This window comes from Lutzomyia longipalpis, chromosome 2 (assembly GCF_024334085.1).
Source record: "Lutzomyia longipalpis isolate SR_M1_2022 chromosome 2, ASM2433408v1".
NCBI lineage: Eukaryota > Metazoa > Arthropoda > Insecta > Diptera > Psychodidae > Lutzomyia > Lutzomyia longipalpis.
In genome coordinates, this window is record NC_074708.1 from 16947357 (window position 1) to 16972742 (window position 25386).

At 34.1% G+C, this 25386-nt stretch overlaps 1 protein-coding gene across 1 annotated transcript; it reads right to left on the reverse strand.

Moving 5' to 3' along the window:
* Positions 1–156: 156 nt before the first annotated feature.
* Positions 157–21983, reverse strand: LOC129791023 (uncharacterized). Its single transcript, XM_055828918.1, has 6 exons — positions 21579–21983; positions 13566–13695; positions 4069–4216; positions 2003–2201; positions 1185–1350; positions 157–1108 (listed from the first exon to the last, which is right to left on the reverse strand). Exons 1-6 carry the CDS (start codon positions 21702–21704, stop codon positions 999–1001), a joined length of 879 nt encoding a protein of 292 aa, XP_055684893.1. The 5' UTR covers positions 21705–21983; the 3' UTR covers positions 157–998.
* Positions 21984–25386: the final 3403 nt, after the last annotated feature.

Consider the following 25386-nt stretch of genomic DNA (forward strand, 5'->3'; position numbering starts at 1 on the left):
AAATCTCCCGTAAACTATTTCCGCTTAAAGTTTTCCCGCCAAGCAGTAGGCAAATTAGAAAAATCGCATAAAAAAGCAATTTTCTTAAAATAAATCGCAATAAATGCAGGAAAATCATTTTTATTCCCTTTATAAGAACGAAAAAAACTCAAATTAATTATAAAAATGTTTTTTATTTCGATTTTATTGTCCAAAATACATAAATTTAGCATCTCTTAGGAGGTCTAATTCGTCTCTCTACATAATTCTCTAAATGATACCGCAATAAATAGTGGAGTTAAAGACACTGAATTCTCTTGCCATTACATTTTATATAAAAAAAAACCACACAACAATTCAGTCTTCAATTTGATGCTGTGTCCCTCCGCGACTGATTTGAGAAGCTTTTTCTTTTTTTTTACTATTTGTACGATTTGCAACCAATTGAATGCTTTTAAACGAGGTAGAGGAAGGATTTTGTGAGGACTGGAAACTGAGAGCGCAATTTTTTGTGTTTTATAAACTCTTAAAAAAATAAAACTATTTCTAGAAAATTATAAATATTTGAATGTTGAATATTTACAGAACAATTTGGGAAGCCATCGTTTTCTTGTTCTCCTCATTTTTTTTTTTACGTATTCTGAGGCCACCAATTTATTCCTTCTTTCCTTCCTTTTCATTTTAATTAATAAGAATTATTACACAATTTTTTATTTTTAAAACTCTCTAACTAATGCGTTTATTACTAGAGATTAGCAACTTTATTTTTTTCTTTACGCTTATTATTTCGTCGTTCGCGCGTCTTTCGTAGATCCTAACGAGTAAGGTTGATTATTAAAAAAAAAAACATAGAGGCATCCCCTCAATGAGGGCATTTATATCGTAGCTGTTTCGTCTTTTTAACGGCTTAAGGCACAGGATTATTACAAAATTCCTGTGGACTTCCTGGACAATATTGGATGATGAAGAGCCAATGGAAGACGTTTTGAGATTATTTACAACACAAAATGAGATGGTTTTCAGTAGTTGTAGGGTCCATATTGTGAGCCATGGTAGTAAGGTCCTGGATAAATTTGTGGTTGTGGGTATCCTGCTCCGTAGGGGTATGGTGGCTGCTTCTGTGGATAAACTGTGAAAGAAAAAAAAAGAAAATTCTTGTAAAATTCACTCTAAGACAGCATTTTTCGTAGCTGTGGAGAACAAACCTGGCATGAGATACTGCAGATTGAGTTGTTCCTCCTTTTCCCGTTCACTTCGGAGGCATACTGCAGCTCCTGAGAGAAGAATTGCAGCCACCAGACTTGATGCTACGCCAGCCCAGGCGACAATATACGACCAATCGTAGGAAATTCGTGTGTTGTCTCTCAAAACCTGCAATAAAAAAATTAACGATTTTAATTAAAAATGTTGTGGTTTTTCAGCATAACATCGCATAAAGCTTTTCTTTATTAAAAACTAATTAATTTAGCAGTTTTTAGTAGGTATGAGACCTTCAGTTTGAAGTGGAAAATTATATCTTTTTATGGTACGAAAACGGTTGTAATAAAATATTTAGATTTGTCATAAAACAAGAGATTTTCCGGATTTTTAATAAAATTTAGCTAATAAAAAGAGTTTTGTGAGAACTTTATAGGTTTGTACAATTTTCAATTGAAACTGTCCTATTTAAAATTTAAAATTCATGATCTTTGCTGCGAATTAAATCAAATACAATCTTGCAATCTTCTAGGATATTTTGCTATTAATTTCATTTTAATTATAAAACCTCTTGAATAATCATGACAAATTAACTAGAGATTTTCACGAGATTTCCTGATAAGATTAAAATTCAAGAACATTTCGCACGACACAGTTTTGATGTAAGTTTCATTCGCACCAAAGACAAGTTAAACAGAAAGATCGGGGTGATCTCTCGAAGAGCAAACTTGCAGAAAATATATTCTTAATTTTCCCAACAAGATCTACGCAGTTATTAACAATAATTCTTTTTTTTTATGCATAAGTAAAGTAAGGAGGAACTTACAGTGCTCCATTGCTGATAAAACTCCTCCCCGACGACCTTCTCCTTCTCGAAGAACTCCACCGTGTGCCAGAGTCCCATTGCACCAGCTGCTAGGAGGCACGCGCAGAGCATAAGAATCGCCGTTGCTGTGATTGCACCTGCTGATCTCTTCCAACATCCCGACAATCCAGTCCAGAAGGCGCAGAAAACCGCCACAAAGCTGCAAAATACAGGAATTATAATTTAATTATTTTGCCCTCATGTGTGCACCCAAGCAGAGTCTCATCCAACACCACAATGTCACAGATATTGTGATAATTTTCACTCTTCTTCATAATTCCCCCCTCTTTCGCACAGCAGCGAGATGAAGATAATTTTCTTCTCGTACAAAATGCAGTCACATCCCTTCTGTGTGAGGAATATTTAAAGAGATTGAAGGTAAAAATATTATTTTTTGCCAGAGAATGAATTATTTTTATTGTAACTTTGTTGTACAGCGTTGGTGCGCGCTTCAGGTGTTTACTCAACTCAATTCTCCTAATTAGATTTGTATCTTACAGTGGAAAATGTACGTACGTGGGGGTTTCTTTGGTGTGTTCAACAATCATGAAAATGCGCATTAATTTGCAAAAGAAATGGATTTGTGATTGAGGAAATCACATTTTGTGCGACGTCTCAAGAACATTTCATTCTTTTATGAGAGGTAGATTTAAAAAAAAAGCGCCTGAAAGACCTAAGTACCTGCATAATTATCTTTTAGGATTTTTTTTAGGATCAAAATCCTGTGGACCATTTGAATATATTCTAATGTAAAAGGGTGTAGGCTATACTTTTTGATCCTTTATCTTTTTAACTGACTAGACCTAATTAGACTTCGTACACTGTATGTATAAAATCTGTAGGTACTATTTCTTTTCTTTTTAAGAAAGTCGGAGAACTAAAGAAAACAATTTTCTTTAAAAATTATCTCTATTGATTTATGTTTGATTTTAAAAGCTATTAGTATATCTTTTAATATCTTGTATTTCAGAATTAATATTTTACAGATTTTTAGATAAAACTTTAAAATTTATTTTACATAGGTACTTTAAACAATGAAGAATACGAAAAAAAATAATTGTTAATAGTTCAAAATTTGTTGCAAAGTTCTATGAAAATCTAAATATATTTTGTAAATTTAATTTTGTTGACCCGTAAAAATGTTTAAAGAAAACCTATAAAACTTTTTCTTCATTCAAAAAAAAATCAAACAATGGGCCTAATTCAGCGACCAAGAAACCCTTAAAATCTTTGAATTTTGTACTGAAATTTCAAGATTTCAAGCGAATTTCAAGGGTTTCTTGGTCGCTGAATTAGGCCCAATAAATAATATAAAACTCAAACAAACCAAAACAACAAAATTCTCATTAAATTGAGCTGAAGAATTTTCATGTTAAAAAACATCATTTATCATCATTTTCTAGTCATCCATTAAAATTATCATAAAATTCTTTATAATTTTTTTTATCAAAAGAATTGGCAGAAGCAGCAAAAAATATACATTTGAAAAATATGCAGTATAAAATACATAAATCATGAAAGAAAACCTCACGATCTCTAATCTTTCAGCAATCAATATAAATGCACAAGAAAATATGAGAGAGAAAAAACGGCAAATGAATATTTAATTTCCTCTGCAATTGCATCTCTTCAGCCAACTCTTTGCTATATTTTTCTTGTCTGCTTTTTTCATGGTCTGCAGAATTTTCCTTTCTACAGCCCAGTCATTTTGCCTGGAGGGAGAGTGCTAAAGAAATAAATTGTATGAGAAGACCGTACGCATAATTCTCCTCATTCAATCGTGCAGGAAAATTCAGTGAAAATTGTAAAATTATTTCACATTTTTTAATAAGCTTTTTTTGAGAGCTCTTAAATTAAAATTTAAAGCTTGAGGTTCGAATCAGGACGAGACATATCGAAGGTTGATTACCTACTTCTTCAGGTGTTCAATTTATTTACGAATAAAATGGGTTTGTGTATTTTTTTTTTAATTTTTCTAGCTGTTACAATTATTACTTTCTGTACAAGTTTATTTTCATCTCTCTTACCTAAGAATAAAGAGTGCAATGCAGGAGCGTGCTAAGTGGAGTCTCGCCATCGAATCATCATTTGGTGCCACAATTTTGTCCTCATTGTTGCTCGGGAAATAGTCAATATTGGAACAATGCGTCTCAACAGGTGATAAGTATATCTCAACTGCAATGGGAAGAGAGAATGGAACAGTCAGTTTACATTGTTTGATAAATTGCTGCCATGCCTCCTAATCTGTGAGGGAACATTACAGAAGCATCAGCAAGATTATGCGATAGACAATCTCTTTGGGAGTTTTTTTTATTCAAAAAGTGGCTTTTTTTTTGTTCCTCCACTGTCACCACACCGCGCATGAACACCTTGAGAATTGAGATTTAAATTCTTTGTGGCAACTCCCCCAACTTGTCTCTCTCACTCGAAGGTGCGCAAAGTTTTCAGATTTCTGAAGGAATTCCTCAATGTTATTTCATATTCGCATTTGATTTGCATTTAAAAGTCAAGATGAAGAGCTTTCAAACACAAAATCAAGCCACTGTCATCCTAATGCGACAAGAAAGATGATTAATTAGTGAAGATTTCCCTTAAGAAAAGAACCCAAAGTTGAATTTAGATCATACCATAGAAAAAATAAGCGAATGCTCTCAATAGAAATGATTTCACTCAATATTATTAACAACATTTGCCATCGTATTTTCCTGTCTGTCTATTTTGGTGTGTGTCTCCATAAAGAGATGCCATTGCGGAGCTACCATCCAGGTGATTGCAAAGTGTTGCTTGCAACCTGGGGAGTCAGTGTCTTTCTCTTCGTTCTCTTTTCGCATTCCACTGAGGCCTGGTTCACATGAGCAATTTCCATTTTTATGTATCCAACCACCACTCAAACCACAACATCTATACATTAACACTAACAAAGAATATAGCAACATACATTCAAGTTTATCAATTTTTATATTCAAGCGCAATCAACAGAGCCAAATGAAAGAAATTTTATACAATACGTGGAAGATGCCGAGAAGAACCTTTACAAAAAAATACTTTGAATTTTTTCTTCTTCACCAATTCAATACACAGAGTAATAAATTGATGGAAAAGAGGTGAATTATTGTAAATTAAACTCATAATAACATAATATAAATTAAATTTCTTTCGAAGATCACGCATTTTCTTATACATCAATGAAATCAAAACTCCTCTCGTGAACTGTAGATTAATCTTACTTTTTTCTGCTTTCATCATATTGTTTTCTTCGATATTGAAAAAAAGAAGGATTAGAAAAAAATACATATAGCTTATTTTTTTTAGTCCCTTTAATCCTGAATATTGTGAACAATCCAACGTCTTTTTCAATTTTTAAAGATTAGTAAAAGAATTAAAATTCGTTAAAAAATAAATTAAAGCGTGACTCCGAGGCATCACTGTTTTGTGAATTAATACAACGAACGTAAGCTTTTTAAGCTTTCGTGTATATATAGCCACAAGCTTATTGACTTTAGGTTGATTGTGACACAATCATATGGGAATTCTTGAAAACCAGTCCGTCGAGTGGAGAAAAATCGTGTGGAAAAGATTGTAGGTATATTAAAAATAAAAAAAAGAATTGAACAGAGGCATTGCTTCGCGGAGCCACCTGTGTATTGATTTTATTGTAAAACACACACATGAATAAAATTCTTGTTTTTCCTCCACTTTGGTGTTAAACAAGCGATCAAACGATAGAAAATCTCACGGCAATTCAATAAATGACACGTAAAGAAATTCAATATCGAGCCCTCATCTTTACGTGCAAATAATTGTGGGTAGTTTTAATTTATTTTATATACGATGAGAGTGCACTTATCATTAGGTGTTGTCCCATAAAGAAGGTTTTATCAGTAACACACAGCTCTTGCAGTTTTATGTGATTTTTAGTGGGATATAAAATATAAAATGAATAAATAGCATTGTGTTAAAAGTGTTATAGTCGCTTATATGATGCATACAACGCCCTCTTGTGGAAAAAAATAATTTAAGAAAGAAGCTAGGGCACACTCCTTTTTTCCAATTTTATTAGTTGAAAATAAAAGATTTTTTAAATTAATTTTATTAAAGATAATTTGAACAAAACTTTTGAGATCTAAAATCTGTAAAACGATCTAGGATAAATAACCAGAATGATTATATTTAAATCATTTTATGGTATGTGTCTTAGCTTAAATCAATATAAGAAAATTTTATCATTTCTCATAAAACAGCATCCTCTTAATTCCCATGCTCAAACACAATAAACTATGCCACAAAAGCTCCATAATAAAATAAATTTATGATTCTCTAAAAAATTAGACAATAATCACGTCCACGTGAAAGTGATTTGTATTCAGTGTCAAAAAAAATTCGCAAAAATCTTCAAACAGGTGAATGTTTCCAAAAAAAAAATCCGCATCAAGGCCCAGACATTTTTCTAATCTGAAAAAAAAATCCTTACAACTCTCACAGATATTACCACCCACAGTTTCATTTTATTCCCTCGCAATTTCATCTCACAAAACAATTTCATCACATTCTATGGGAGAAAGTTTTCAATCCACCAAAAGCACCAAAATATTCCAATAAATTACACGGCAAGGTGTTATTAATTTAAGTCTAGACATCAATCAATTGCAATATGTGTACTGCAAACAATCACAAAATATTTATTCTATCAGCTCCGGTGTAACAAATTGTTTTGAAAGAAAGAAGTTTAATTCCACACAAGAGTACAAGATTTATTGCCATTTTAAAAGTTGTCTTGAAATATTTCAATTCTTCCAATAATGGTCATCAATAGAGGCATGATTAGAAAATGACGATGTCTCTTGGGGAGAAAATAATCATGAGCTTTTTTTATTACCTCAATTAAATCAATAGAAAATAGAAAAGGCATGTAGTGTGCGATTTTTTTGCACATCGTCCCTCATTGCTTTGTCGTATAAATAGAAGAAAAAGAAGTCTGCAATAATCAACAGAAGACGAGCTATGTGCTGTGTATGTATGCTATTACATAGAGGAAATGGCAAAGCCAATTGTAGAGAGATGTACAGGAGGAATTTTAATCAGTTTATTTAACCACAACTTTGTGGATTGATGATGGACGCGCCATTTCATACGATGGACGTTCAATGCTTTTGAAATGGATACATATTATTGACCTAAACATTAAATCTAATTTAATTAAATGTGCTCCAATTAGAACATAGTTATGAATCTGCAGTTTATTTATTTTTTTAATGAGAGTAATTAAAGAAAAACTTGCTTTAAGATTGAAGGTTTTGTTGAAATATCTAAATATATTTCAATTAGTTCATTTCCCAATCAATTTTCTGCCTAAAATAGCTCTTAAAATAAAAAAAAATAATATTTAGTGGTATTTGGGCTATATTTGAACAATCTTTGTTCAATATTTGGTCAATATTTGATCAATATTTGGGCAATATTTGAAACCAATTGATAAAATTGAAAATCTCACATAAAATCTTAAAAATTCCACTCACATTCCAACCTTCACATCATAATTATGTTTAATTAAATGTTTTAATCTCCCTAGTCTTCCTAATAAATGACAATTTAATTGAATCCGCGATGAGAGTGTCTCATTGCAAAAATATTTCCCATTGTCTCTTGACGTGGTAAGATTTCTTTTATAGATGAAAGCATCGAAACCTCAATACTGAAATATATTAAACAGGTTCCTTATCTCACCTTCTACACCAAATATCTCTCTTCTTTTTCACGTGGCGGAAATTGTTACAATATGTTGTAAAATGAAAAAAAAAAGAAGTCGAAAAAAATTCAGTGAAAAGTTTTGCAGACACTTCGAAGAGAGTCAGAGAGAAAAAAAGAATCTTAATCGAGGCGGACATTCAAAAGACACCGCACGATGGTGATGAACTTTTACCATCTACCTTTTTTTTCTGCATTGTAAATCCCGCAGAGAGGTAGATGAAGACAATTAACAATAGATAATTAAAGTTAAGTGGACTTGGAATGCAATTTGAAAAGTGACATTTTTTCTATCCTCCTCCAACGGGTCTTCTCTTGTATTTTCCCATTGTTTTTCCTTCTCTAAACGCAAATTGCTCTTTTTTTCAAAACAATTAACAGGAAGGTAGATGGGGGATTAACATGTCAAGTGAAATGGAAAATGATTTTCACGATGTTTTCATTTTCACCATTGCGATAAGTAAATTGCAGCGAATAATTGAATTGTTTGGACATTCAAAAGAAAAGCTTTTTAACAACTCTTCAAAAAAGTTTTTTATCAAGAAGTTCAAGGATTTGAATTTACAAGAAACAAAGTCTCCGAGAGCAATCGAAAAGACGATAAATGAGTTCGTGGAACTCTTCATTTCTTCTCTATGTATACCTTCAACTCTTCACAATGTCCGTTTGATATCTAATCGTGAATTATTTTATATAAACAGACAGAGGGAAAAGAAGAAACGAAAGTCATTAAATTCACTTTGCCATAACTTACGAAAAAAAAAGTTTGCCGTACTATAGCTACTTTACAATTCTAATCATTTATATAAACATGTGAGGTGAGATGAGCAACAACTCAAAAACATTTCTATTATATTTTAGAGAGATATAATATACCTTTACAATGCGCTAATAAATACATTTCACAAAACATTCCTTGTATTGTGTTAAATAAAATAAAATTCTGTTCTAAAAGGTGATATAAAATGTACTCCGGTTGACTGAAAAGTTTGTTCTGTGTCTTTATTAAATATTTTATAAATTATTTTGCAAACTTTTAAATTATATTATTTCCTAAAAAATAATAATAAATCAGAAAGAATTATGATTTCGCCAAATGAAGCCATAAATTGAGTGCTAATGTTCAATGTAAAAGCATTAAGAAAACAACATAAAAAAAACGAGACAATCTCTCCATATATACTGTAAATTGTGCATAAAATACGATTATATTGAATGAAAGAGTGATCATGTAATCATTACTAAAAAGAAATGCTTTTTACTTTTAATAACCGTAGAATTTCCATTTTGATTTTTCTTCGCACCAAGGAATGTTGGCCAAACCACAACAATTGCCGATCTAATTAATTTTATTCAATTTGCAGAGAAATGGACTTCAATAAGTTGTGGTTTTCATTTTAATTTTTCTCCACATTTAACATTTCACTGAAGCACTAATAAATTGTACATAGTCTCATGCTCGTAATAGTTTTAATTTAATTTAAGAAAACAATGAAACAAAACAAAGAGAAATTATCATAATACTGTCAAAAAAGCATATTTATGCGCCTCTCCTATTTTACCATAGGTACATAAAACATCGCATCTACCAGGCCCTATTTTGACTGTCTCATTAACTTCCATATTTCGTGATTTTTCAATCGCAAACAAGTACTATATGCAAAGATGGATTGATCCACGATTGACGACTCTCTTGTATTTGCAATTACAATTTGGACAGAATTTCAATGAGATTGCGGGTGATGTAAGAATGGGGCTTTTTATTTTTCATGGGAAATACAACTTCATCCTTCATTGAATCATGTTTAAATCACACTGCTATTGACTCACATAATTTGGTTAAAAGTAACAACAACGTGGAGGAGCTTTTGCGAAGATTTTGGGTATTTTTGGACGGTCTTCTATTGCAGAAAAATAATTTTAAAAAAAAGTGAACATCAGTTGGAGACGAACTCATAACATTTCAGTTAAAAGGAGGCAGATTAGGATATCACGGCTATCATGTAAATGAAATTTTCTTAAAAGGATTTACAAACTATTCATTACTTATTAATTTCTTGAATTACTAAGAACTAATTAATTTAAAAATTAGTTAATTAACTATTTTCTTGAACACAACAGTGAAAAAGGTATTGCTACTTAATTCCACCATCTGCCACAATTAATGTAGAAAAACAATCATTTTTGTTTGTGTCTTCCTCTCAACTACTCTCAAATCGTATGTTAAATCAAGCGATCACGAGATGTTTCCCATATCGGATACCTCTATAGCCATTGAAATGTCCATCCCATAATTATTCTTCAATTGTGATGCAACAATTTCAATGACACGAACAATTTTATAAAAGCAGCTGGAAATCACTTTTGCGGCTCTTTTTTTTCTCAATACACACGTTAATTTTTATAAATGATTTATTCCAAATTATTTGGAACGTTTATAAATATAAAATCCCGAGAATGTTAAGAAAAAAATAATAATTTAAGACCATGGATGGTGAATTCTTAAGGTGTGTACAATGATGAATCTCTATTCTCTTACTCATATAATTATTTTTAGTAGAATTCCCTCACTTTATTGACGAGGAAGTTCCCTCATTTCTGAATAATCGTTCGCAATGGTCGTGCTATCGGTGTTTCGCATAAGTCAAAGAATTCTTCAAGTAGTATTTTTTGTCCACTTTGTATGTTTTTTTATAGCCATGAATTGCGAGAAAAAAAACACAACACAGTGTATGAGAAACAATAAATCCACCTACAAAATACATTTTAGTTTCTTTACCACCTTCAGTGTCAGCATTTTTTTTACTTCTTTCATTAAATCTGCACATTAGCATTGGCACGACTCCAACTCCAAATCAATCACATTTTTTGAATTATTAATCAGGCAAAAGGTGCAAAGGCACGAGACAATCAATGGGGGAGAGACAGAGACAAGCAGGTAATTTGAAAATTGCGTGAAGAGAATTATGAGCAATATACAGACCTTACGAAATTCCATAATGTAATTATATTCAACATTTAACTGTCTTGTAACTGTTTACGCGCACTTTACTTGCAAAGGAAGTTGCTATATGGTTATATATGGCTGAAGAAATTTAAAATACAAAAACCCATAGCAATATGTGGATTAAAATAGAGGGAACTATTTCACCAGAGAGGTGTACCTACAAATATAATTTCTCCTCCTTCCCATGGTGCACATACCAACTGAGAATTCCTCCAATTCTTGCACACCACTGTGCTATATATTTTCCCCTATATACGTACATGAAAACTGTGTTAAGCCACCCAAAAACCCCATACTTCATTGTTTGCGTATTAACGACACTTTTCAATTAAATAAGAAAGTATAATTTATGAGGAATTTGCATATACAAAGCTAACTCACCATACATATTGGTCACCATTTGTTAGTTCAAAATTCTTGCTTTTCCACCAATACTATGTGAAAAAATAAGCCTCACAATCTGTGAGAATAAACCCACATTGCATATCGATGCACATGAAATAGTTTCAATCAACTTGAAAATAAATTGCAAGTTTTGAGGAAATTCCTCAACTAACTTGTTAATTATGTTATGTAGACAGATAATCGACACAAAAAATTTCAATATGCGCAATTTTAATAATTTTTTGTATGTAATGAAAGCGATAGAGCTTTTATAATAAATCAAATAAACGCAAAAACCTAAAATGGTAAACTTTTATCAGTTTTAGGAAGCTTCTTGTTTTTAAGCTCAAGAAAAAAGTATAATCTGTTGATTTTTCATTTTATTCCGTGTTTCCGCTTCTAAGTTTCGGATCGTTTTTATGTGTGGTATAGAAAAGGGGTTTACTCGCGAGTTTATTCTGATGTAGAAATGAATAAACTCCTTTCAGGATATGAACTTTACGAGGTATTAAAATTGCCAGCTCCTTTTTTGTAATTAATTACTTTAATATGGATTGATTGCATTGATTAAAACATCCATCAACCTTTTGCTTATTAATTTGGTATTCATTAAATAAAAAAAATTAAAAGGAATTTGATGCCATCTAGGTTAAATAGGAGATAAACTGTCGCTATGTGTGGTGATCTTATCTCCCCTATTATACATGCGTGTAAGCACAATGCTATCGTACTAATTAATCGTTTATTGTAAAAATATTCAATCCAAAAAATAAACAAGCCAATCTTTTAAAAGCTAAATATCATGTTACAGTATCACCTTCGAATCTTACAAAGAATCAATTTATAAGCAAGACAGATAGCCCATTAAATTGAAAGACATATTCCTGCCCTTATGAACTACTTAAATATTTTTCTTTTATTTACACACGAGCACGCTCCAATACAATTTTGTCGTTCATTTTTGCTGCCCCACGTCGCAAACTGCGCAAAATAAGGTGTAGTTGAAGCCATCAACTCTCCTAAGAATTTTATCTCAAAAATAGCATCTTATATTGGAAAAACCGGAGGCGTAACTCTATTTGATTGGAGCTTGTAAAATTGTCAAATGGTTAATTGAAGTTATCTTAATATATAAAGCTGAAAATGTTTGTCTGTCTGTCTGTGGCACATGAACTCCTCCGAAACCGCTGGGCCGATCTTGATGAAATTTGGTATGGGGGTAGAGGGGATCAATACGAGTTGCAAGCGCTATATGGGATTCCGCCCCAACCCCCCTTTATAGCGCCCCCACTGAAAAATTGATTTTTTCCCATTTTCTACCTGCTGAAGGGTCAGATAACGGGATTTTTTTATTTTTAGAATTTTTCGGGGTACCGTATTATTCATCCCCCCTACTAATATACGCCCCCCTTTTATAGCTTAAAATGGAGTTTGCTCACACGTGATTGGGGGCTCGGGTTGACTAGTGTGGTATAAAGTTTAGAAAAAAATTCCTTTCTGCTGCAAAAGTGAAAATTTCTTGGGTAAATTGTCACATGTGGAGATTTTTCAAATTCTCACATAAATTCCCCGAAAATTCCCACCATCAATTAGGTGTGGTTGATGGTATGTGGAAAGAAAGGTTTTTGCCGATAAAGTGTTTTGCCATAATAGCTAAAATTACTCCGTATGCAGGAAAATGAATCGAATTCATGCAGGTGGGGGCTATCGGCGCAATTAAATTTTCACGTCAAATTGGGTTCATCAATAGCCATAAAAAAGTCTAATCGGAAGATGAAGAGAAAAACTTTCTCTGGTGCACCACCAACGAGGCGTGCCCAAAAGAAAAAAAAACTCACACTTTTCGCTCATTTGCCATTGCTCTGTTAAATTTCTTCCAGAGCTCGCACGTTAAAAATTGTTTTTTAAGTAACTCCAGGTTAAGGAAAAATTGATACAATAAATGCGACAGAAATGATTGCTCTGTGAGACAAAATGAAGTAATCAGTGAAGGCAATTCGAGACGTGTGCGCGCGCGAAAAAAGCCACACAAACGATGAAATAAATACTTATATAAATAAAATGAGGAAAAAAGGTGATTAAATAATTACAAAGTCAAGGTAGGATTCATTCATGGGTAGTCACGGGTGTTCCTATATATCGGTGGGTGGGTGTGTGTGTACCCATCCCGTTCGCGGGATTTAATTACTTTATGAATTATGAGCCTCTTTTGCCACCTCCATTCACACGAGGTCACACATTTTTGTGCTTCAATTTTTTTTGCGGTCAATTCTTCACGCGGCAATTTTTTTGTGCCTTATTGATGGCAATGCGTGAGAAAATTGAGTAACAAATTTTTTCATTGAGAATTTGCGGTGTAAATAATTCCCCGAAAATATTATTGTTTACCTGATGTTGAAGGAGGTCGCTCTTTGGGATAACATATCCGGAACAGTCCTCGAGTTCTAGTGTAGAAATAGTACTTGGTGTTCATGTTTTCCAACAGTGATTGTGAATCTGAATATTTGGCTGCATATGACTGTGAAAGAAAATTAGAGAGAAATATTACTCTCAAGGTGATCTCTTTTATAATAACCATTCATGGATCTTTTATATTGCACCACATTCTTCGCCAATGTAAGAAAAAACAGAACTATTTGTTAATATTGTTGGGAAAAAAATGGATTTGTTTGCTGTGCAGCTTTAAATGAGATTAAAATGAAAAATTGTCAATTATTGTACCAATTTTTGAAAATTTCTTAATATAAAATTCCTTTTAAAGTTACAACCGTGGAAATTAAATTACTTTTTAATATGGAAGCTTTTGGATTGTGAGAGTCTCCATAATTTGATAAATATTATTTAATTTGAAAAATCCATCGAGGAAGTTGTTTTTTGCAAAAATTTTCTCCATTTGCAAAATTGATCAAAATCGAATTAGATGAAAATTATAAAATTTCCTTCCGCATCTCAAGCGATGCGTTGCAATAAAAAAGGAATATCTCTTGCTGTATACGTAGTACATTTTTGCCATATAATTGAATAAAACTCTTCAATGAAAGTCAAGAAAGATGGCAATTTAAGGTGATTTTCTTGAGTGCTTTTCAAAGTCATCTCCTTTCTACGTTAAAATTATAGCAATTTCTGCTCCAAGTCTCTTCCTCTGTTGCAACAATATACATATAAGAAAGAAATGTGTGTCCATTCAATAAGATTACACTTAATTCGATTACATAAAAGATCACGTGAATTGCTCAAAAAATCAAGCTTCTTTTGCCACTGGCTTTTGCTTTTTATTTACCATTTATTGTAAAAAAAAAATGGTCAAAAACTCTCTACTTGTGCATACGTTTTTCCATTGTTGTCTGTCTTTTACTCAAGACTCCGTCAAAAACATTTGTTTAAGAGTTTGTTTGAGACTTTGGCAGAGAAAGAAAGGTATCGTAGAGATGGGAGAGATGAATAATGAATTGAAAATTGGTGTAAAGTTGATGAATAAATTAATTCTAAGCATTTTGAGAGCTGTGAGAGAGATTCTTATATTTTGGCGCGTCTTTTTTGGGAACCTCCACATCATTTATTTTGCTCAAAATTTTCACTTAATTTTTCTGTCTCTCGGGCAAACAAGTGAAAATGTAATCTCATCCATATAATAGTTTTGGAGAGCAAATGCTTCTTTTCTTCTGCTTTTTTTGACACACTATTCGAGTTCCCACATAATGTATAAATAAAAGAACTGAAAATGCAACTCTTTCTCCGACAACGTTCCAATTTGTTTCTGCACAAAAATTTCACTCCATGGGTCATCGGTGGTTTACAACTTTCAGAAAGTCACACTTTTCCTGCAGGTTGTTAACGATCATCGCTGGTGTGCACAAGACGCTACCTTCTTATTACTTTTGCTTACATTTTGCTTCCCCAACATGATCATTTTCAGACGAATCGTGAAGGAATTCTTCGTGATATTCTTACGCAAATTATTTCTCTGTAATTGACTCTTCTCACTTTTTCACTCATTGTCGCTGAATAGCAATCTTGCGTCGTTTCTCTTCCATCCTCCTCATTTTTTTTACCATCGTGTTTTTTTTATCAATGATTCGAACTCGCGGGCAGTCACGAGAAAAAGGTGGACATATAACGTAATCCAATGAATTGCTGACTAAATTGTAAATGTTCCGTGTTTATTGGAATTTTAATTTTTGATAAACATAAAATATGAGAATTTTATGTAAAAAGAAGAAATTAAATTGTTTCTGTCAGATAAGATAATTTCAATTGATTGTTTATTATGTTTTTGGTCAACTAAAGCACCTGTGATAATACTATCTCATTGTTTATTGACCTCTGAGGTCTTTTAGTAAGATTTCGGAAATATTTTGGCTTATTATGCTTTTTTGAGAGTATATTAAATCACAAAAAAGCTTTCCTTAAGCATAAGGAAAGGAATGAAAACTGAGCTTTATCTTAAGTTAGAACAGTTAGAATTAAGCTAAAAACTAATTATAAACCTCAGAATAAACTTTTACATGAAATTAGAACTGCATTGATTTTAAAAATTTTTTAATCAATTTTAAGCTAAAGAACTAGCGTAATTTCCCAACTAGCGAGCATATCGCAAAGTTCACACAACTTCACAATTTAGTATTCTAAAGATTTTTTCTTCTTACACAAACCACCACCAATGGAGGACGACAAATAAAAGATACGAGACAACAGAAAAAAAGATGGAAAAGGGAATTTTCGGTCTTCATCTGCGTTTCACGCTTAATCTCAACCATGAAGTTGGACTCACAGAGAGACCTGAGATGAAATTCAGCTCCTCTGCGGTGCGATGGTATTTCTGAGGTGTGGCTTCAGCCATCATTTTCTGTTGATCGATTAGTATGTCGGTGGAAGAAAAGGAAGTAAAGAAAAAATTTAAAGCAACTCTATAATTATATTGTGTACTTTAAACTGGATCTCTGCAAGTCCTTCGTGGATACAACAAAAAGAAGTAATGAAAGAAAATCTCTGGTCGACTTGGCCAAGAGACAAGAGGTCAATTTCCTTTCAGCATCCACCTCTTCAAATCGTGCATATCAAATCACACACCGAGAGAATTTCTCCACAAGAAATGCCACTCTTGTGAGACTTTCTTGGACAAACATGTGCAAAAGTACCTCCGCCATTTCACAAGCAATAAATCCTTCACATTGTAAAAGGGCTTGTCTTGTTTCTACATATTGCTCTTCCTCGCAGAAATTAAAGCTCTATCAGCAGTCATTAATTAAAAACTTCCTTGAGGTTAAAGCATCACAAATGCACAAGACATTGAATTTTAAATTTCATGCTTATATGTAAGAAAAATTCCTCGTATTTGCCTTTATGGGCGAAATCATTGGTATATACTTTGGAATTCCTCTCCTGCAGTGTTGAACAATGGAAAAAGATAAGTAGCCTCGAGTAATATTAAATTTTTCAGTCTCTCACCAATGGAGGAAGAGAGTTGAAATGAAGAGTAAGAGATAAAAGATTGGTCTGCGATGGAAGTAAGGCAAGAGAAATTCCACTCTTCAATGAAATTCAATCATATTTATTCGCAGCTTTACCGAAAAATAACCAGACTTTATGTTAATTTCTTATTAAACTGTTTTTATCGAGATTTTGAATTTTCTCCTTAATTTTTTTTTTATTTAATATGATATAATAGTTTAAAAATATATTAGGAAAATTTTTCGGGATTAATTTAAACAAGAAAAAAAGTAATTGGTAAAAAGTTTCCCTTTAAATTGATCAATTGTTAACAATTTGATTAGAATAGAAAGAAACAAATAATTTGATTTTTTTAAAAAGTAATTTAGGGTCTAACATCCCTATGAACACTGACCTATTGAGTCACAAGCCATAGATTAAGGCGTTGTTAAAGTTAACTCTCACAATGATCAGGAATATTGAAGATCGAGAAGATCCAAGCCGAAAGAGGTCAAAAAAAGTGAAAAAATCTCACCAGAGCACTCTCAGTTAGCGCCATCTAGCGAGTAATTAAATGGAATAAATTGAACCGTATACTTTTTAACCATTAAAATCACTTAAAATAATTCTAGACCAAAAATTCCTAATGCAAAATAATAATAAGGCATCATTGACCTTAGTCCGGTTATTTTTGCCTCACCCCCTACGCATATCATGTTTTTTCCGCAGTCTTCACTTTTGTTTTATCTCTCATTTTTTTTCCAAGCCTCTTTTGTGAAAATATCTCGGTGGAATTTCATCAAATAATAGACTCTTCACCACGGAAGACTGAAGATAAATCAAAAAATCATATTCAACCTCCTCAGTTTTGGTCTGCACTTCAACTTCCTCCTTTTTGGACAATACGCGCGAAGGTCATGCTATTTAATCGCCAAAAAAAATCTCTGCTCCTCCATTCTTCCTCACTCGCATGGTTTGGAAATCAAACAAGTCAGCAGAATCATCCATTTACAATAAAAGTAAAATAAATATGGGTTTTTGTGTCAAACGACATTTTTCCTCACATTTTCTACTCACTCAAAACACGCCGGTTTTTTGTTTTGTATTTCATCTTCGGCATCCAATGTGGAGATGCAAAAAAGAGCTACATGTCTATTTATTTAAGATATTAATTTAAATGCAGCAATCACGGGGAAGAAAGTGGTCAATCTGGCTTGTTGGTTTGCGACGAGAAAACATCGAGGTGAAGAAATTGAAGAAGACACTTTTGTGTAAATCATCTCTCCATTGGGGTATGGAGTATTAAAAAAAAATATCTCTTGGGATCTCTCTTCATCTGATCAATTACAAAATAATCATTTATGTGAATGCTTTTTTTTCTCATCGGGAACTTGCATTAAATCTGCAATGGGTTTCTCTTAATTTGCAGAAGGTGATTTTTTGGGTGTGAGACACTTCTGACCATGAACCACTGAAATTACCAATCAACCTGTGCTCCATTGAGAGTCGGAGATTTGTTTATAATCGTAATGAGGATCATTCAAAATGAATTTCATCTCAAGGTATACGTCTTCCATTAAATACATATTGCTTCATTTACTTTGATTTTGAGGATTTGGTGGTATTTTTGTGTTAAAAAAGGCACATTAAGAATCTACGCTCATTGAGGCCTCAGCTGAATCTCAAAAATTGGTGTCTTGTCATTTAAATAACAAGAAAGAAATTGAATTAATAAGGAGATTATAAAATATAGTTTAAACAGATAGAAACGGATATAGAAACTGTTATCTTTTTTTTTAAGATGCTCGAATTAAAATCATCTAATCTTTTCAATATCTATGACAGCATGTCAATAATAAACTTTCAGTTTATCTTTAATATCCAGAGCAAAATTATGTGTTTTTAGGAAGTCATATCTTACATATTTATTATTTTAGCTGAGAGTCTTCTAAAATAGAATTTGAAAAAGATATAAAATAAATAATAAATAAGTTAGAAATGAACCCACGTCAGTCGGAAAACGAAAATCGTAAAGGAGTGTGTCTTTTAGTCCCCATCGGCTAATCAATAACTATTTTACCGAATGAATCATCCCTCTTTCTACAAACTTATGTATATCAAAAAATTAAAATAATTCTAGTGCACAGACCACTTTGCTAATGAGAAAAATTAAGAATAAAACGGTCATTACTCCGGCGCACACACCACGGGTTTAACTTCCACACAAAGTGGCTTTCTTTCCTTTTAATTTCTCGCTTTTGAGCTTCTCGCGCGAGCATCTATCTGATTAGATCAACGGTAAAGTTCTTCAAGAATGACGCCTAAACGTCGAATTTTCTGTTTCTTATACAACCACCTCTGTATTCCTCGGTGTGGATTGCACGGCAAATGAATTCAACTCACGTTTGCATATTTGATTAAATTTATGTACATTTTGCACTTACACACACACCAAGTGTCTGCGATGGAAGTAAAGAAAAATTGAGTAATATTCGTAATATTCCATTGTAGGTGACGGCGGGGGTAATATCATTAAATTGACCATAAATCATATTTCTGGGTTCGTCGCTTGATGTCTATTAGCGGCATTAAAGTCTTTTGTTCGGTAGACAATATCATTTTAAATTTTCGCACATTGTCGCCCAAATTTGTTCGCTTAGGGGGCAATTAGTGCACAAAACATTTTCATCATTGGTCTGTCCCCAAAAAAAAGAACGTAGCCAAGTGTGTTGATGAAAAACAGACCATGCGGCTCAAGGTATTTTTTTTCTTCGTTAAATATTATAAAAGGTGAGATCTTGTTTTGCGCGAAGAACTTGAATCTTCGCATCAAACGCACAAAATGAAATTTTTAAGCCCGCGTGAAACTCGCATTGCCAACACGTTGCAGTTCTCGTTCGATGTGATTTTCTATTTTTAATCTCTTTTCTCATTCACTCTCTTTGCAAACACACCAATTTTGCTGGTGAGATCAACAATGTGACTCTTGCACGCATAGATACGGCGCAAGAGTAACATTTTGCTTGGAAATGGTGAAATGCATGGTCTTGCAGCACAGATAATTGCAATATTTATTGAAAATGTGCTGTGAGAGAAAGTGCCATCCAGTGTACCGATATATATTTTCCATCGTTTCTCACTTTTCACTCCAATTTAGCTCGGGATGTGTGGCTTCAATATTATGTACTTATATAAATATTTGTTTTTCTATAGGTATAAAGATTTCAATAGATACAGCATGATCACGAACTTGTACATAAATGCGGAAAAGACTGCAACTTGCAGAATTGGGTGGTCATGTCATTTTATCCATAAAATATATAAGAAAATTCCTTAATAACATGGGGGGTATTCTTAAAGAAAAAAAAATGATAGAATTAAGAAAAAGTTAATAAGCATCAAAATTCAATTTCCGACTGAATTGAATTATTTAGGAATTGAGGAAAAATAATTTTCTTGACTTAATTTTCATGCTATTCAAAAAATATTTGATTTCCTTGAGCTATCCTCTTTTGCACAAGATCGTGCGAGGTTAATAGAGAAGAATATTTTTTCTGACTGGGTAGCTACAGGTTGACGCAGAGCATTCCACGCTAGTATGGGGTCAATGGGGGTCAACTTTCGAGAGGTTGTCTGTGAGAAAATGAACAGAGCTCCTTCCTAGAGCTTTCATTTGGCTACAAATATTGATCACCTTCATTATCTATACAGATATTGAGCAGCAAAAAAACATTTGTAAGCAGTTTTATTAGGGAAATTGGAGCAATTTCGCTTAATTAGGAATTTAGTGAAATTAGTTCGATGTAAGATCATTTTTTCAGTTTTTCAAAGTGATGTTTTCAAAGGTGTTGTGTTGTGTCTTCTTAGTCAACAATGCAATTAGAAACAATTTTCCTCCCTTTATTCTTCTGCGTTCACGTGACTAATTAAATTAAACTAGATGTCAGCAGATATAAAAAACTACTACCTTTTATTATATGAAACACCGCCTTAACAATTTTCTAAATTAGTTTATACCGATGCTGCAATTTTTAATTTTCTTATGAGAAACGCACTTTTACAATTGAATGCGTAAACGGCGTAAACAAACCTACTTCTTAATTAATATTATTTTCACTTAAACCTGATTTTCTTAATGATGACATGTATTTGGTAAAAGTGCAGCAACTGCTTTAGGCAAGTTAAAGTTTCTGAGTTCGAATCTAACAAGTAACAAGTGGTCAGTAATTTTTTTAACATCTTAAAACAACTTTAGATGTAGTTCCATGCTTGACTGCAGAGTCAATTCAGTTTTTTCCATTAATTAGCAATAAAATTCGACTAGAATATAAAATTTTCAAAAGGATCTGAAGGTACCTAAAGCAAAGAAACAAAAATGGCTCTATTTCATTGACCCTCACTGTGATAATTTAGTAGAGGTACAGGACATGGGATTTTAAAGAACTTTGGATTAAATTATTTAGGTCAATTTAAGGATCCTAAACCCTAACGTTCATCATGTTCATAAAAATGTGGAATGATCATTTTTGGAGCATTTAATTGCCCCCTAATCTCTCAATTTCAAATTGATCTTTTGGTGGTGGTCCAGTTTGTGATGGATTTCTCCAGTTTGTCTTCCTTTTGGAGGGTTTTTATTCCTTCCCTTGCTTTTCCCTGCCCTTCGCTTTAGCACAAAAGAATTCTTCTCTTCGTGATCTTTGAGGAGATTTTTTTTATGGTGCGGAGAGTCGCCTACGTGCCTCCTCCTAACATCACTTTAAGTTTTGCTGCGAAGGCCACAAAAGAGGTGCGCAAGAAATTGGTACAAAAAAAAAGAGAATCGAAGAAAGAGCAAAAGGACAAAAAGGAGGGGCACCAGGGTCGAATTTGAACGAGTGAAGAAAAAAAAAGAGGGCACCCTCCCACATAATTCTGGAGCCTCGAAAACAGGTGTAAATGATCATGAGGAATGGAAAAAAAATTAAAATTCACCTGAATATTATTTCTCTTCACTTCATAGCTGAGCCAGTTGTCGGTGGAGAAGGCGATGGCCAGCAGAGCCACGGCTATGATGGATAAAATGGTGGCTAAAGATAGTGTTACAGCGGAGCAAGGCATCTTTCCGATCTTCAGGTGTGCGCGTCAGCAATGTAAGGTGGAAATCGGGCCACGGCTTATTCCAAGATTTAACAAATTCCAACGGATAAACTCCCTTCTCCAGGCACCTCTCATTAACACTTTATGCACACTGAACACACCTTTTGAGGGACACAGGAATTTCCTCTTCACAAATTGAGCACACAAAAATAAATAAAATTGAGAAGTGGAATTACGGTACTCCGCAAGAAATCACGCGTCTTCTTCGTTCGAGGTGAGCTGGAAAACTGACACAGCCTCAAATTCCAAGACTTGAATTGCTGTGTGATCTTTTAACTCTTCGTCAACTCGGGTGTGTACGGTCGTTGACCTCAAAGTTTAATTTTTATGATAATATTTCTCGATAAATCTTTAATCTTTCTTATCGTTCTCAAATATCCTTCTGTGACACGATCATCTGAAAAATCTGAAATGTCCTGTCTTGAGCTGAGGAGGGAGTGCAGGATATGCATCATTTATGATCTTAACCGAACTTTTTGTAGGTTTTCTCAATTTGCATCCTCGGAATCTATCATTTTAGAACACAAAAATTTTTGATGAATTTTTTGATGATTTTTGCAACGGATTTTAGAGGTTAGAATCTTCTTGAAAGAGACAAAGAGTGACAAAGCGAAGAGAAAATGGACCGTTACACCAATTTTTGAATTTTCTCTTCTTACATTTTTGTTAATGTGATGTACTCACTCCCGTTAGTTTACTATAAAATAAAGAGCGCAAGAGGCCTCAGCCTCTTTTGCGGTTCATCCATAGCATTGGACACTACAGTGGCAACGAGGAAAATTATTGTAGTACGCGTGTGAATATAGAGAAAAAGTGATGGCAGTGAATGCGGGAACGAGTGGTACGGCGAAGAATGAAGGACGCACAGGATGGGTGGGCACAATTGAAGCCTTCGTACCAGGCGAAGAAGGAGATTTTGAGATATACTTGAAGAGAATGGAACATTATTTCAAGTTAAACAAAGTCACCACGGATGAGGAAAAGGTATCCGCCCTCATCACGTTGGCAGGGGAATATTGCGTTAAAAAATTGTTGGGTGCTGTGCATCCAGACGCAATTGAAAGTAAGACCTATAAGGAGTGCACAGATATCCTGAAGACGAAACTCGCCCCGAAAAATAATGTGGTTGCAGAAAGATTCAAATTTTTCGAGAGGCGCCAGCACGAAGAGGAATCCATCAGTGAGTTCGTCTCCGAAATACAAACCCTGGCACGAAAATGCAACTTCCAGGAGTACAAGAAGGAGGCACTGCGTGACCGGATTATCTGTGGAGTGAGGTCGACAAGAATTCGGCAGAGATTATTGGATGAAGCAAAACCGCTGGACGAAACTCTCAACATCGCTCTTTCTATGGAGTTAGCTGAAGAGAACATCAAGATGATGAACCCCAGACAAGTGGGAAAAATGCATGGCTCAAAAATTGGCGCCAAGAGAAGTCCGTGGTACATAGCTTAACATTGTCGTCATCGGAGATTGGTTTGTGACCGTCGAAGGGGTATGATTATATCTGTAAAGAAAATGACACAATCTTACCTCCGCACTTAACTTTTTCAACAAATTATCCTTCATGAATTTCTTCAAGCTTGCTTTCGCGGTCTGGACCGCTCTTTCGCCTAGCCCATTTGAATGTTTTCAACCATACGAATGTTTTCAACCTTTGGCGGGATGTGAATATTTTTGTGCGTTAGATTTAGCGGGAGCTTACCAACAATTGAATGTAGACGAAAATTCGCGGGAATTATTGACAATCAATACGCATAAGGGGCTTTTTCAGTACACGCGATTGGTGTTTGGACTGAATTCCAGTCCAGCAATATTTCAGTCGACAATGGAGAGAATTTTGGTTGATATTCCTCGCGTCATGTGTTACATTGATGACATTCTAATAGGGGGGAGCACGCGAGAGGAGTGTAAAAATACCTTAATATTGGTTTTTGAAAGATTAAGAAAGTTTAATGTAAAGGTGAACTTTAAGAAATGCATATTTTTCAAGAAGGAAATTCAGTATTTGGGTCATGTGTTGACAAAAGACGGAGTTAAACCAATGTTGGATAAATTAGAAGCTATAAAAGCAGCCGCGGTGCCTACAAATGTAAAAGAATTAAAGGCTTATTTGGGGTTGCTTAATTATTATGGGCGATTCTTGCAAAATCTTTCGCCGAAACTTTCTTCTTTATATGAGTTGTTAAAGAAAGACGTACCTTATGAATGGACCCGTGAACACCAAAAGATTTTCAATCGTAGTAAATCGTGGTTGTCCGCAGATAGTATTCTCACACACTATCAGAGTGGCTTGCCCCTTGTGATTAGCGTGGATGCTAGTGGAAAAGGGGTGGGGGCGGTGTTGTCGCACGTCATTGACGGACTGGAAAGACCAATTTTATTTGTGTCTAGCACCCTCTCGGAAGCCGAGCAAAGGTATTCCAATGTGGAACGAGAAGCCTTAGCGCTTGTATTCGCGGTAAAGCGATTTCATAAATATATTTACGGACAAAAGGTGACGGTGTTTACGGATCATTCGAGTCTCAAAGAACTTTTCGGGGAGAATAAGAAGAATAGCAATGCGATAGCTTGTGCAAGAATCGCGAGATGGGCAATACAATTGAGTATGTATGATTTAAAGATTGTGTATAGAAAGGGGGAACATAACTCAAATGCTGATTTTCTTTCACGATTTCCCGGTCCCGGAAAAACAGGGATCGCGGAGTTAACAATTAAATTTCTAGACGTAAAGGGAGATTTGCCCGTACACGAAGAGGAGGTACGCACGGAGACCCAAAAAGATGAAATATTGCAAAAGGTTATGGAATGGGTAAAAAATGGGTTTAAAATCAATGCAAACAGTGATAAAGAGGCAATCAAACCATTTCAATCAATGAAAACGCACCTAAGAATTGAGAATGCAATCTTATATCGGGGGGACAGGGTGGTAATTCCGAGAGTATTACAGGGAAGATTTTTGAAACTTTTTCATGCGGGGCATGAGGGTATTGTAAGAACAAAATCCTTGGCTAGAGGAATATGCTGGTGGCCGGGGATCAATGGGGAGATTGAGAAGATGATCAAGGAATGTGTTGCGTGTCAGGAGGGGGCACCAAAACCGCGAAATCTAAGATTGACGCCGTGGGCGCCAACGTTGGCTCCATGGCAAAGAATTCATATTGATTTTTTTCATTTTGAGGGTAAATCTTATTTGTTGATAGTTGATGATTTTTCAAAGTTTTTGGATGTTCATTTAATGTCAACAACGAATGCGGGTGCCACGACATTGGTGTTGCGTAAGCTCTTCGCGATCTTTGGGTTACCGATAAAGTTGGTTAGTGATAACGGTCCACCGTTTACTTCAAATACTTTCAAGGATTTTCTTAAAAATAACGATGTAGAGCATGTCACGACTCCTCCGTATCATCCTCCTTCAAATGGGCTAGGCGAAAGAGCGGTCCAGACCGCGAAAGCAAGCTTGAAGAAATTCATGAAGGATAATTTGTTGAAAAAGTTAAGTGCGGAGGTAAGATTGTGTCATTTTCTTTACAGATATAATCATACCCCTTCGACGGTCACAAACCAATCTCCGATGACGACAATGTTAAGCTATGTACCACGGACTTCTCTTACCATAACGACGGCATGCGCGAAATTGAGG